We start from the raw sequence: 14,445 nt of genomic DNA, 5'->3' as shown, positions 1-14,445 counted from the left end.
TTAAATATTTTAATTCATTATGTTCGACGCACAAGGACCTCTTTTGTTAGAAAATGATCATTTATAGCGAATTAAATCTTTTAAAATGACCGATAAGCTTGCTGTACCAACGAGAATTTACCTAATTTTGATAGTGGAAAACTTTGTGGTTAATATCTAGTTAATATTTCATTCATTTATTTCAATCTCAACACCATTGCACAATGGTACAGAGAGATTATAATGATACAATATGTGGTATTTCTTACTAATTTACAATGCATGCGTAAGAGAGAGAGAGAGAGAGAGAGAGAGAGAGAGAGAGAGAGAGAGAGAGAGAGAGAGAGAGGAAAAAAAACATATACAACTCTGACTCGTTAATACAAATGTGAAGTGTAATATGAATAAGTAACGTTTTATACAAACAAAACATATCGAGAAGATTTTTTTTTAAATAAATGTACGTATATAGTAGTTACAATTGATTGAAAGCAGGATAAAAGAAATTACAAGAACAAGTACAGTTTTTTTTTTTAAATTTGTTGACTCTGCTGTTGGAAAAGCACCCCGCAAGAAATATTAACATATTTTCATTAGGAAATAATTAGGGACTGGGCACAGAATTTTGAAGTTCAGCGGTCATTTGCATTGAATTACAATGCTTATCAGGAAATTCAATTTCCTTTACGACAGGGTGCAGGTAAAACAGTTCATTAAGGAAAAGGTTGTACTGTCGATGAAATTTTAAATGACGTGCCTAGAGCTTATGTGAGGAAAGACTCCCCTAGCTCCAAATCAAATGCGATCAGTAGCACATTCTAAACTTCTTACACTTCTAAACTTAGCAGACATCGTCTTTTGACGAACAATTTAGTGGTACAGGGTATAGAGAAAATAAAGGAGACGTACCAATGCAACTCTGTTAAATTCCATTGTATCATATTGCTTAAAAGTTGCTTTTAACAACTCTAGATAACTTCGCAAACAGTTCCCTCAAATTCAAAATGATGTAGTTAGATTTTCTGAGACAAAATTAACTTGCACAGATTTAGTAGATATTTATCAACTTTACGGATATTCAGAAATGATTGAAAATGACGCTTTCAATAATTTGAAAAAACATCCTCAAATTGGGACGGCACTGTATGTTAAAAGCATTTACAAAATAACCTGGATCTCAAAGTTCAACAATGAATCCATTGAATTTATCTTTGCAAATATACACCTAAGGAGCCTTGGTTGTGATTATGTTTATGATTATGATTAAGCCGGGGGTCCGAAATGTATTTTTTGATTAATTTTCTATGGGAATTTAAAAAATTTGAATGACAAATGAGATGAAAACAAAGTCAATTACATGCTCCCTATAAATGAAAACCTACATTTTCTACTTATAATTTCAGTACAATTTTGGTTAAAATTGGACATTATACTGTCAAATCATGATACACATAAGTTGTAGATTATAGAAAATTATATATTTTGTATTCTGTCGCTTGCTGTCTGAAATGGATTTAAATTACATGTATAAAATTATTAGAATTACAAATCAATCTAAGTAAAACACTTCTTCCTTCAATCAAGTTTTTGTTGTATCTTCCTAATTGTCAACGTACTTTTGTGTATTGTAATGGAATACCTGTTAAGAATGATAATATTTTTCAAGAACAATTCTGATTTTGCACACCGAATACAGGCCTTAGAAAATATAAACGTTAAGCAGTCATTGTGGGTTGACTTTATTCTACCAAACTCAAAATAATTATACAAATATACATTAATTATTCTTACAATAGCTGGGCAAAAAACAATTTCAAACATTTAGCAAGTAAACGTACAGAAAAATCATTCAAATTTTAATCTGAACAATTGTTAAATGTCGTACCCTAAGACTAAGCAATTTATATGCATAGTATCAATCCACATAACTTTATAATGTTTACTTGAGATTACAATTATTTTCCAGATGACCCATACCATTGGTTTGGTTTTATCTTAATAATATTTGAAATGTTATCCATACTCTTGATCTAATTTATCTATTTTTGCGCGTGTGGATGGTTACTGGGTGATGTAGTTTACAATAAAAACCTGTCTAACAGATTTGATATACTTTCAAATTAACTTATTTAGTGATTTTTTTGAAGAAAGGTCTGATAAACCACTAAGATCCTGTGACTAAATATAATGGAGAAGATGAACAGGGAAATGAGCAGTTTCCGATCCTTCTACCGATCAAAGAGACTGAGTTCTACAAAGATATCAGGGTGAACTCACTTAATGTAGACTAAAGAGAACCAATGCTTGCTATATTACATCATTACAAAGATGTTAATTGACAGATCTAACAGGCAGAACTGATATCGTCCATCATAAAGTTAATTTGAACACCAGTAATCCTATCCGTAACAAACCATACCATATACCATACGCAGTAAAAGAAGCAGTTCGCAAACAAATTCAAGGTTTGGTTGGTTGACTCCCATTTGGTGGTTTTTGTGAAGAATATTGGTTGAGATTTTTCTCTATACGTTCCCATGTAAAAATGCGACCCCCCCCCCACCTCCCACATGGTCTCTGCCTACCCTTCGGAATTAAGATTTGGGTAAATTTGAATCTACTCTACCTGAAGACTTTTCTACACAAGTTACAGCTTTTCTTAGCCAATTGGATTTAAGAAAATGTTTGAAAAACACCGACAAAATTTCAATAATTCTTAATTAGCTCCCCTAGAAAGAGAGCAAAGTCCTTCATTTAAACAAAATTTGAACCCCCTTTGCCAAGTTTGGTTGAAATTGACCCAGTAGTTCTGGAGAAGAATCAAATATGTAAACCGTTTTCAGACGGACGGAAAGACAGACAGACGTACGGAAAGACGGACGCCAGACAAAAAGTGATCAGAGTAGTTCACTTGAGCTTTCAGTTCAGGTGAGCTAAAAAAAACTGGACGGCCTACATGAGTTAAAATTCCTCTCTCAAATTTTTGTGTATTCACAAGTAATAATTATACTTATGTTCTTATTCGTTCCACTCAACCGAACATAAATTATTTACAATAATAACAAAACACATGATTAGTGAAGGAAGCGCTTATTTTGCTGCATTTATTTACACGTACAAATACATATATATTCTTCAAACTTCTTTCTGAAATAAAACATTTTACATAGTGCACAGTCCTTGATTTTTAAATGTCACTAAATAAGTGGGTGGGGATTGCGCAAATGCGGCAAGGAAAAGCCTTCGAATGAGTGAAAATCGTGCTTAACTTGAATACCTGTTCTACAGGTTACACGCTATAAATAGTAGCCAATGGCTACAGGTTTAAATATATAAAACCAAAACATACAACATGTGTTCTAGTACCTATGATAAATTAATTTATGTTCTTATTCGTTCCACTCAACCGAACAAATTATTTACAATAATAACAAAACACATGATTAGTGAAGGAAGCGCTTATTTTGCTGCATTTTCGACAATAAAGAAAGAACACAATAATGTGAAAAGTGGCAAAAATTGTTATCTTATTAAATACCTTATTTTTTCGAAACCGATAACTTTTCTAATAAATTTTCCTGAACATAGCCATCTTTGGCTTTCTCGGATTTCCATCTACCATGTTTCTTAAACAGTCTATGAGTAATGCCGTTGCTAGCAGCAGCTGTAGCACCCCCCGATCTAAGACTATGCAAACCAAATTTACCGGATTCTAAACCTAAAGACTTTAGTGCTTCGAGCAATATTTCTCTTGCTCGAGTATATGATAATGGTTTGTTACCATTTCTAAGTGTGTAAGACTTGGATTTCTTACAGTAAAGTATGGACCTGAAAATAAATTCCTCGGAAGAAGGCATAATATTTGCTTTCGTAAATTTCTCTCTAACATAGCTACAGGACATGTATCATTTGGAGTTCTTGAAATAACCACAGTGCTTCCTTCTTTGTATACGTCGGTCTTGCTTTCTATAAACAACGAAACATGAGAATCAAAAATACATATGTTAGATCTTTTCAAATTTATCAGTTCGGAAAAAACGCAAAAATCCAGCATATGCTATTAAACACATGCAGCACAATCGTATATCTTATAAGGAATCCGATTCTTTTCCAAATTTGTTCACTAATTTTGATAACACTTCCGGTGAAATCGGCTCTTTTTTCTTTACGGTATGGCTGACTGATCTTATAGCCCCTTCTTTCACTGAATTGACAAGAGTGGAATCGCATGGATTTTTAAAGTCTCCTAGAGAATGAGCCCAACTTATAGAATATACCGCTTCTTGCATTTTTGCTACAGAATGGAATTTAGTCGACAAGTGAATAATGTATATAGCGACGTTTGACTCTGAAGCTGGTAACGGGCTAATCTGGGGTATGAAGGAAGAACACCACTTGCAAAAATCGTTAAAGGCATATTTGTATTTTTTACATGTGTTTTTTGCTTTGGATTTTAAACAATACTCTGGGATTGCGTTTTTCAGAGCTGATATGCGCTGATCCTCATTATCATTTTTGGAGAGGACTTCCTTCCATCTCCCCACAGAAAAATAGTCTGAAAAACGTAAACAAAAAACACCAATCAATATGACAGAATAACGATGCAGATTTTAAGGAAATTCAAGTCATGTATTTATACATTCATGATAACGTTGTTTTATACCTTTTTAAAACATATAAATAAGTATCATATACACTTAATATCATGCATTAGCTATGTAACGAACTCATATCCACTGGTTACACCACGCTGTGTACAAGGACTTGCTCATTTCCACTGGCTACACCATGCTATGTACCAGGACTTACTCAACTCCACTGGCTACACCATGCTATGTACCAGGACTTATACTACAAACAATTTTTATTTACTACATAGAGTATCATTCACCCCGATCAATTAACCGTCAAAATGTACGTATCAAGACTTGAATGTAAAACAAAGTAAAACGATATTATATGTTCAAAAACATCAACTTTTTTATTTCAACAACAATACATCAACATTTACCAGCGTCTAATCTTACGGCCAACACGGGAGTACAAAAATTGTTTGATCCAAATATAGAATTTTTGTTCAATCCTTGTTGAAAAATATTTTGGGGGTTTTTAAATTCGATTACTTCTTGTACATAACCACGATAGCTTAAATTTTTCCCAAAAATAAATTAAAAGTAAAAAAAGGTGAAGAACTCCACTTTGGAACAATAAGAGTACCCTTGGCCTTACAGCTCACAAGATATTTGATAGTCTTAATTATCAGAATAACAGGTGGCACAAGCCAGTTATTTTCATCACTCTTATTCTGACAAAAACAATCGACATTTTCTGAACCTGGATTCCAAAACAAGGAATTAAATCTTTCCAACTTTTTATTATAGGAATTTGCAAGGCGATCTATTGTATGTGGACCCCACAATTCATCCATGAATCGGAAAAATTCCTTTGTCACATCCCAATCTTCATAGTCTATGATATTGCTTATATAATCAGCTTTGATATTTTCTTGTCTTGGAATCCATTGAATATCAATATTAATACCTTTCTGAATACAAGCAGAGAAAATATTCATGGCTAACTCTTGTAATTCCAATTTCATACTCCCACATTGCACTATTTTTACACATGCTTGATTATCTGTGAACCACTTAATAGTCTTTGATGCAAATCTGTCTTGAAAACATTTCACAGTTTTGTTCAATGGCTCTTAATTCACGCCACGTAGAACTTTTCTTAGCCTCATGCTCTTTCCACATTAAATGAAAAACCTCTTGATTTACATCAACAGTATAAGACCCTGCTGCTACATTACTTGCATCAGAATAAACAACATCTTTCTCAAAAACACTACATAGTTTCTTTTTGTTAGATACAAAAATATTCAAAAGCCAAAAGTTCAACTCTTTCAATACGCGTTCCATTTTTTCTGAATTGAGAACACTATCCCAAGACGACCTTGACACTATTTTCATGTAACAATAGCGTGTCATAATTCTACAAACATTCCCGAAGACGGGAGAGAGCGAAATAATTTTACCTGTTACCTTAGCAAGTTGTCTCGCTGTAACTTTAGGCATTAATTTTAACAAACACTCTAATGAAGACTTTAAGTCATCAATACGCCTTTCAGGAATACACAATGTAAAGTCTATCGAATTCCAAACTAAACCCAACCATTCTAACTGCTGAACTGGTTGAAAAACAGACTTTTCGATATTCACCAGAAAACCAGCCTTGTCCAACGTATCTTGTACAAATTTTGAAACATTTTCACACTGATTTTTTGTATTTGACAACACTAAACCATCATCTAAGTACAAAACAATGTCTATACAATTTTCTCTAAAGTATTTAACAATAGGGCGCAAGCATTTAGTAAATACATACGGCGCTGTACTAAGTCCAAATGGTAAAACCGTAAAACAGTAAAACTTGTCCTTCCATGAAAACCCTAAGTAAGTCTGGGATTTAGTAGAAATATCAATGTGATGGTAACCTGAACGTAAATCAAACTTGATACAAAAACAATCTTGTCTGAAGTATTCTAAAGCTATTTTCCAGTCTTCAAATTTAATGCGTTCTTTTTTAATGTAAGTATTCAGAGAGCTCAAATCCAAAATTAAACGTTTTTTATTTTTGTTTTCGGCCACGCTTAAAGGACTGACAAAGAACGGCTGGAAGGGAACTTCTACAATACATTCAGACAAAAATAACTGTTGAATAGCATCAGATACAAAGGAATCATTTCGTAATGCAGACTTGTTGTTATTCATGCACATAGAACAGCTGTAGAAGGTGGATTGGCAGTAAACGGAATATCATAGCCCGATTTTATTATTTTCAAATTTGAGTCATAAGTATTCATACTCTCCCAAAATAATATATGTCTAAATAAGCTTTTCTTTATACCCTTTGTGTACATAAACGATTTTTCGTTATCAATTACATCAAAATAATCAATGTGCTGAAGAATTTCAGAATCACTTTCACAATTGATATCAAAATACTTATCTTCCACTAGAACTTCACTTCTGTTGCTCTGTTGTCTGGAAGTTGTTTCCAGCGGGACACTTGTTCTTCCGATGGCCATACTTAAAGCATCCAAAGCAAACGTCGGTTGGCTGTGGGGTTCTCTGTCTCCCACGAAAATACGCCTGCTTGAGGTAGGCGAGAAAAGGCTGAGAAGCGCTAGCAGGAGTTTGAGCGGCCAATTGAGCTGCGGATCCAGCAGCGGCGGACACATAGCCTCTGTTCGGGACACTTTGATATGGGCGCGGCCTGTATTTAAGACGGAACTGCTTGACACTCCTGAGGGCGCGGTTTTCCGCACTACGGATCTTCTTTTCATCTTCTCAATCATCTGCAATATCACTGGCCTTGTATTCATTCACCGTTTTCCAGCCTGCTGGTGACGAGTCGGCGATTCTGATGTGCTTATTACGGGTATCGATGTCGTGAATTATCTCGCTGATTAACAACAATGATTTGTGATCACCTTTCGATTTCACAATTTTCTCCAATTTCAGGACCTTCTCTTTAAGCCCTTCATTAAACTCGAACTGTATCTTGTTACCCTCCGATTTCAGCTTATTCCCGATATTTTCTTTCACCTTCTTCTGCAAATACTCGGAATTCTGAGACTGCTCCGTTTGTAGTTTTTCTGTTAACTCTTCAAACTGGTTTTTTTTATAACAGTAGTAAATAAATTTACTACGTCGGTCAGGTCAGGCGCAGATTCACTCTGTTCATTCTCTTTCTCAATCACTTTATCATCGGCATTATCTGGTCGAGACATATTACATGTACGTGCAAATGCGGCAAAGAAAAGCCTTCGAATGAGTGAAAATCGTGCTTAACTTGAATACCTGTTCTACAGGTTATACGCTATAAATAGTAGCCAATGGCTACAGGTTTAAATATATAAAACCAAAACATACAACATGTGTTCTAGTATCTATGATAAATTAATTGTCATCTGACAGTGGTTAAATGAATTTCATTACAAATATTTGGAAGGTTATCAACATTCGGTATCTGAACGTTACCTCTGTGTTTCTACAAATTCAAGCGATGCATAGAGGGTGTCATTAACATTCAAAATCACACCTCACAGCCTTATTAGCATAATCGGAACCTTTCTGGTTTTTATATTCACGAAAGAGTGAAAAAACCCGAGAAAGTCAAAACTTCGTATATCTCGGGATTTTAACGAGACCAGTCTAACACTCGTGAAAATCGAGAGAGGAGTTTAAATGGAAAAAGTAAGTGAAAGTTTTTGTTTCTTATATTGGCAAGCTTTTAAATTATTTAAAGTTGCAGAACAATTGTTTATTAATGTGAAGTAGAAGTTTTGGGTGATTAGCCTTATCTCGTTAAATTTTGTTCAGCATGAAATAGTCTGAACAGCCATCCTCGATTTTGTCAACAATCTAAAACGTGCTAAGGAGTAGTTATTCGCACAGGGGCTTGGTTGTTGGATAATGAATTTCCTAATTATTTGTTCCCGAAGAAAAAAATGATTAAAATTGGTAATCTAATGTGTATTTCTGTGTATTGCAATAAATAAATTCACTGAAATCCCCCGTTTCAGTCATGTTAAAAAAGTGTATTCAATGTACATTAAAAAAAGTAAAGGGACGACACTCGCCATTTTGGATTTATAGGGGGTCCTCGTTTCAAGCTATGTTTTAAACAAGTTCTTCCATTTCTCCAACGATTTCTGACGAGATCTAGGTTGGAAAATATTCAACTGACTTATTCCTATCGTCTGACTACATCTGTACGCTGCATAATAAACACATCGTTCCAAAATGTACTAGATACTCGCCAAACTTATCGAAAGCAACGGAAGTTGATGCAAACTCTCCATGTAATCACTGAGGAGATTCGAAAGCATTGGATAAACCAAGAGGATAACTTTTCGCGGAATTTTTGCTCTCTCTAGATTTATCTTACATTTTTGGAACATCTCAGTGATTATATGGAGAATTTACGTCACTCAAAAGTAAACTTCCGTTGCTTTCGATAAGTTTGGCAAGTATCTAGTACATTTCGGAACGATGTGTTTATCATGCAGCGTACAGATGTAGTCAGACGATAGGAATAAGTCAGTTGAATATTTTCCAACCTAGATCTCGTCAGAAATCGTTGGAGAAATGGAAGAACTTGTTTAAAACATAGCTTGAAACGAAGACCCCCTATAAATCCAAGATGGCGAGTGTCGTCCCTTTACTTTTTTTAATGTACATTGAATACACATTTTTAACATGACTGAAACGGGGGATTTCAGTGAATTTATTTATTGCAATACACAGAAATACACATCAGATTACCAATTTTAATCATTTTTTTCTTCGGGAACAAATACTTAGGAAATTCACTTTCCAACAACCAAGCCCCTGTGTCAATTACATGTAATTGTAAGCATAATTATTGTAACCCTGTGTTAGTATATATAATGTACATTGGATATAGTTTAATCATTAAGGGCATGCTTTATATTCCAGAATTCAACAAAACATAAGCATTTTTTCGATTGATCGATCGATCGATCTATCGATAGATAGATAGATAGAGACTACAAGGCAGTATAATGAAAACAACCATATGTAGAAAACACGTGTGACAAAATAACAAGTACTTAATTAATGTCTATCCATTGATTTAAAGTGCCTTAAACATGCGATAGAATATTCAACATTTAGTCTATGATAAATCTTAAACATAAAAAAACAAAAGCCAAGAATAAAGACACAAACAACAACAAAATATAAAAATCATTCACCTTAGTTAAAAACTCAGTATAAAGAAACTATATATATATATATATATATATATATATATATATATATATATATATATATATATATATATATATATATATATATATATATATATACATATATTTGTTTTCCCTTGGACTGAAATGTCACATTTTCATTGGTTTAAACGTAGCACGTGATTGCCTCATATATCTCTATATTTGTTCTGTGAGAAATAATATTAGGCAATATGGTCGTCATTGGTCGACGCTTCGCTTACTCATTTCGACATTTCATAGTATTTAATACATAAACCGCATGCCGTAAGTTCTTAAAGTATTTGGAGTAGTTGCCCTTTGTAATTCTTTAAAATTAGAGTAGTTGCCCTTAGAATATTGACGTCACATTGTTTTGTCTGGAGCAGAACAAAATGGCAGCGTCGAAATTTGCTCAAATCTTTGCAGAGGAAAGGGAAAAAACATTTAAAATTGAAAAGCAACAAAACATTGTAAGTAAACATGGGTGAAGCAAGGATTTTTAAAGAATATTTGAAAGGTGAGATTGAAAATTTTGAAGAGTTTAAATGAGTTAAATTGGACGAGATGTTAGACATCTTGTATACCAGTATACATGGCTTTACGTAGATCATCGCTATTTGTGAATAAATGTGTCGCTTGATAGTCCTCGGGAAAACAAAACACTTATTAGGTTAGTTACTGACTCACTACGGAAATATATTGGGTTGATCAATCTCATAGACGGCTCGGCTTCGCCTCACCATCTATGAGATTGATCAACCCAATATATTTCCGTAGTGAGTCAGTAACTAACCTAATAAGTAATATATATATATATATATATATATATATATATATATATATATATATATATATATATATATATATATATATATATATATATATATATATATAATGTTGGTTTTGTTGAAAAAATTTATAAAAACCTCCAAAAAAGTTATGCAAGTGTAAACTGCTTGGAATCGGGATCCCTTGTAAAATTAATATTTTCGTAATTTTGTTCGCGAAATTCACTAAAACCCAATGTCTTAAAGAATTATTTTCATAAAATATTTATTTCAGTTTTTTTATTATTAAAAATGCAAAAATACATCCTTAATTTTAAGTCAAATATCGGCGAAAATATTCAGAGGTCTTTAGAGATCTCTGACTATTAGTACAAGAAACAACGAAAACAAAAAGTATCACTTAAGAAATCTCATCAAATCTCTGTAGAATTTCTTCTCTTTCGTTTCATCGGCCTCCCATCGGAGGAATTTGTCTTGTTTAATCTGGTGATGGAGGATTGCTGGAATTTGTTTGAACTTAAGATCTTCAATCATAATGATGACAATATCCTTGATAACTGACACATCCTTGCTGTACAGAAGGTGCTCTAGTTCCACTGTGTGTAGATGTTTCTGCGTGTAACTGCTGGACAAAACAACAACGGCAACTCGACTCAGCTCAATATTTTCGCACATATTCTCTAGTTCCGACTTGCCATGATGGGAATCTCGATCACTACAATATATTTTGTATGTACCAAAAGCAGTAACGCTGTTCTCCTCGGTTTCCCATTTGTCTATGTGGGACAGAAGATGCTCTCTAACCCATGGGTAGTCCTCCTCAGAATAAGATAGATACACGTCATACTTCTTGTTCTCTTGAAAGAATGGCCGCCCTGTCTCGCAATCACCCGGAAGTCGTCTGCCTCGCCTTATTGTTTGTTTAACTCTGTACACCCGATATTCTATCCTCTTCCGAAACACGACAAACAAAATGAAAATAATTATTAATAAACATCCAAAAAACACAAAAATGATGTTCCAAACGCCAACAGAAGAGTCGAGAGACGCTTGATTTCCGACAGTCAGTTTTAAATCCTCACTAGAATTTACGTGCAAATATATCGAACTTTGAGGAAAATAATAAGAAAAGTGTGTTCTACTTGTAATCACATTCACAGTTATCCAGTCCTCCTGAATAATAATCATAATAATACTAATAACTAGACTCTTGTTGCTATAGCAACAAAAAGGTCTTCCGTTCCTCATGTATTAATCTGCACAAAAAATCCAGTTATCTTGTAAACAGAAAATGGATACATGTACATTTTGTCTTTCCTCAAAGTTTGGATGTTCATGTTTTCGATAGTTATAATATATCGTTGAAAAAAGGTTTTTATCTAGGGACCGGAAATGAACAAACCAAAAAACGGAAAGTAGATATGTTAGTTCATTTACCTACGTACGTTACTGTTCATCACATTGAGTTAAATGTTTTTAAAAAAGTTAAAAGTTTTTAAAAAGTTCTATTGCTTTTGAACATTTCAATTATTAACCGGAAGTGACGTAGGACCCAATGAAACCCGTTAAACACATGTTCAATCAATGTCCATTATCTATATAAGTCTTGATCTATCACAGTTTCTTGTGGGTACTTTGTTTTTAAAAAAGAAGGCTACCTGAGATATTTGAGATGTCTCACCGGAAGTAGATCTTTTTTTTACCATGTGTAGATGACTTTTTGTATTCCTATAGCTAAAAAGTTACTTCAATGCTAAATAACCAAAATATTTTTAAAAATATCAAAATTGAGTGTACTTCTGTGACGACCGGAAGTTACGCCGGATAAAACAAAATAGTGTTAACACATGTACATACATAGGTCTATCATCCCACAAAGTTTGGTTGTTCAAGTCGTTACTGTTTTTGAGATCTCGTCGAAATCAGGTTTTTGGTCTCGGGACAGGAAACGGGCAAACGGAAGTGTTCAATGTAAATTGTATTCAATATTTCTTGTATACTTGCCTTTTGTACATTATTTTTCATTTATCTAACTAAAATATATCAAAGGAAAACAGTTAAACTGATAAACAGCTCGATATTTTTAACTCTTCCGGTATGGACCGGAAGTGACGGAAGACAAAATGAAACCGGTTAAACACATCATCAATCAAATGTCTATCATCCATGAAAGTTTCGTGTCTTGATCGCCTATAGTTTCTCAGATCTCGCGGGTACAAAATGTGTTTTCAAAAAGCTACCTGAGATAATTGAGATATCTCACCGGAAGTAGAAATTTTTTGTTGATATTACATCGCAGAGATTTCCTATGTATAGATTTATTCTTATATATTTATTCTATTGACAAAAAATTTGATGCGCAAAAAAAATATTTTTTAAGTGCTTCCGGTGACGACCGGAAGTTATGACGAACAAAACAAAATTGTTTAAACACATTTACAGCTATAGGTCTATCATCCCACAAAGTTTGAATGTTTAAGTCTTTACCGTTTTTTAGATCTCGAGGTGACAAGCTTTTTGTCGCGGGACAGGAAACGGACGATCGGAAGTGAATTTAGAAGATTTTTAATTAAAATCCTCTAGATCTTTTTATTTTCTGTCATTCCTGAAAATTTTATAAAAATCCATCAAGACATCTCTGAGAAATTCACGAGAGAAAAAGGGGAAAAAAATAATAATAACTAGACTCTTGTTGCAAAAGCAACAAAAAGGTCTTCCGTTTTGATATAGAAGTATCAATTTAACTGTAACACATTGCTTCTCTCACATAAATAAAAAATGGATACGAAAATTATTGTGAATGATAAAAATATCAAAATTGGGTGTACTTCCTGTGACGACCGGAAGTTACGCCGGATAAAACAAAATAGTGTTAACACATGTCCATACATAGGTCTATCATCCCACAAAGTTTGGTTGTTCAAGTCGTTACTGTTTTTGAGATCTCGTCGAAATCAGGTTTTTGGTCTCGGGACAGGAAACGGGCAAACGGAAGTGTTCAATGTAAATTGTATTCAATATTTCTTGTATACTTGCCTTTTGTACATTATTTTTCATTTATCTAACTAAAATATATCAAAGGAAAACAGTTAAACTGATAGACAGCTCTTTTTTTTTTTAACTCTTCCAGTATGGACCGGAAGTGACGGAAGACAAAATGAAACCGGTTAAACACATCTTCAATCAAATTTCTATCATCTATGAAAGTTTCGTGTCTTGATCGCTTATAGTTTCTGATATCTCGCGGGTACAAAATGTGTTTTAAAAAAGCTACCTGAGATAATTGAGATATCTCACCGGAAGTAGAAATTTTTTGTTGATATTACATCGCAGAGATTTCCTATGAATAGATTTATTCTTATATATTTATTCTATTGAAAAAAAAATTGATGCGTAAAAAAAAATATTTTTAAGTGCTTCCGCTGACGACCGGAAGTTATGACGAACAAAACAAAAGTGTTTAAACACATCTACAGCTATAGGTCTATCATCCCACAAAGTTTGAATGTTTAAGTCTTTACCGTTTCTTAGATCTCGAGGTGACAAGCTTTTTGTCGCGGGACAGGAAACGGACGACCGGAAGTGAATTTAGAACATTTTTATTTAAAGTCCTCTAGATCTTTTTATTTTCTGTCATTCCTGAAAATTTTATAAAAATCCATCAAGACATCTCTGAGAAATTCACGAGAGAAAAAGGGGAAAAAAATAATAATAATAATAATAAAAAGAAACATTACAATCACTATAAGGTCTTCCGTTGGAAACGGAAGACCTTAATAATAATAATGATAATAATAACTAGACTCTTGTTGCAAAAGCAACAAAAAGGTCTTCCGTTTTGATATACATGTATCAATTTAACTGTAAGACATTGCTTCT

At 33.5% G+C, this 14,445-nt stretch overlaps 1 protein-coding gene across 1 annotated transcript; it reads right to left on the bottom strand.

Moving 5' to 3' along the window:
* Positions 1 to 10,792: 10,792 nt before the first annotated feature.
* LOC128186637 (toll-like receptor 6) lies at positions 10,793 to 11,754 on the bottom strand. Its single transcript, XM_052856472.1, has one exon. It carries the CDS (start codon positions 11,752 to 11,754, stop codon positions 10,963 to 10,965), a length of 792 nt encoding a protein of 263 aa, XP_052712432.1. The 3' UTR covers positions 10,793 to 10,962.
* Between the last annotated feature and the right edge of the window lie 2,691 nt (positions 11,755 to 14,445).

The sequence above is a fragment of the Crassostrea angulata genome, chromosome 6 (genome assembly GCF_025612915.1).
Source record: "Crassostrea angulata isolate pt1a10 chromosome 6, ASM2561291v2, whole genome shotgun sequence".
Lineage (NCBI taxonomy): Eukaryota > Metazoa > Mollusca > Bivalvia > Ostreida > Ostreidae > Magallana > Magallana angulata.
The sequence above is the reverse complement of the archived record's forward strand: the minus strand, read 5'-3'. Positions and strand labels throughout refer to the sequence as shown.

What these genes read in the sequence shown, in the direction of transcription:
- LOC128186637 (XM_052856472.1), bottom strand. Translation starts at nt 11,754, where the DNA reads ATGATTATTATTCAGGAGGACTGGATAACTGTGAATGTGATTACAAGT.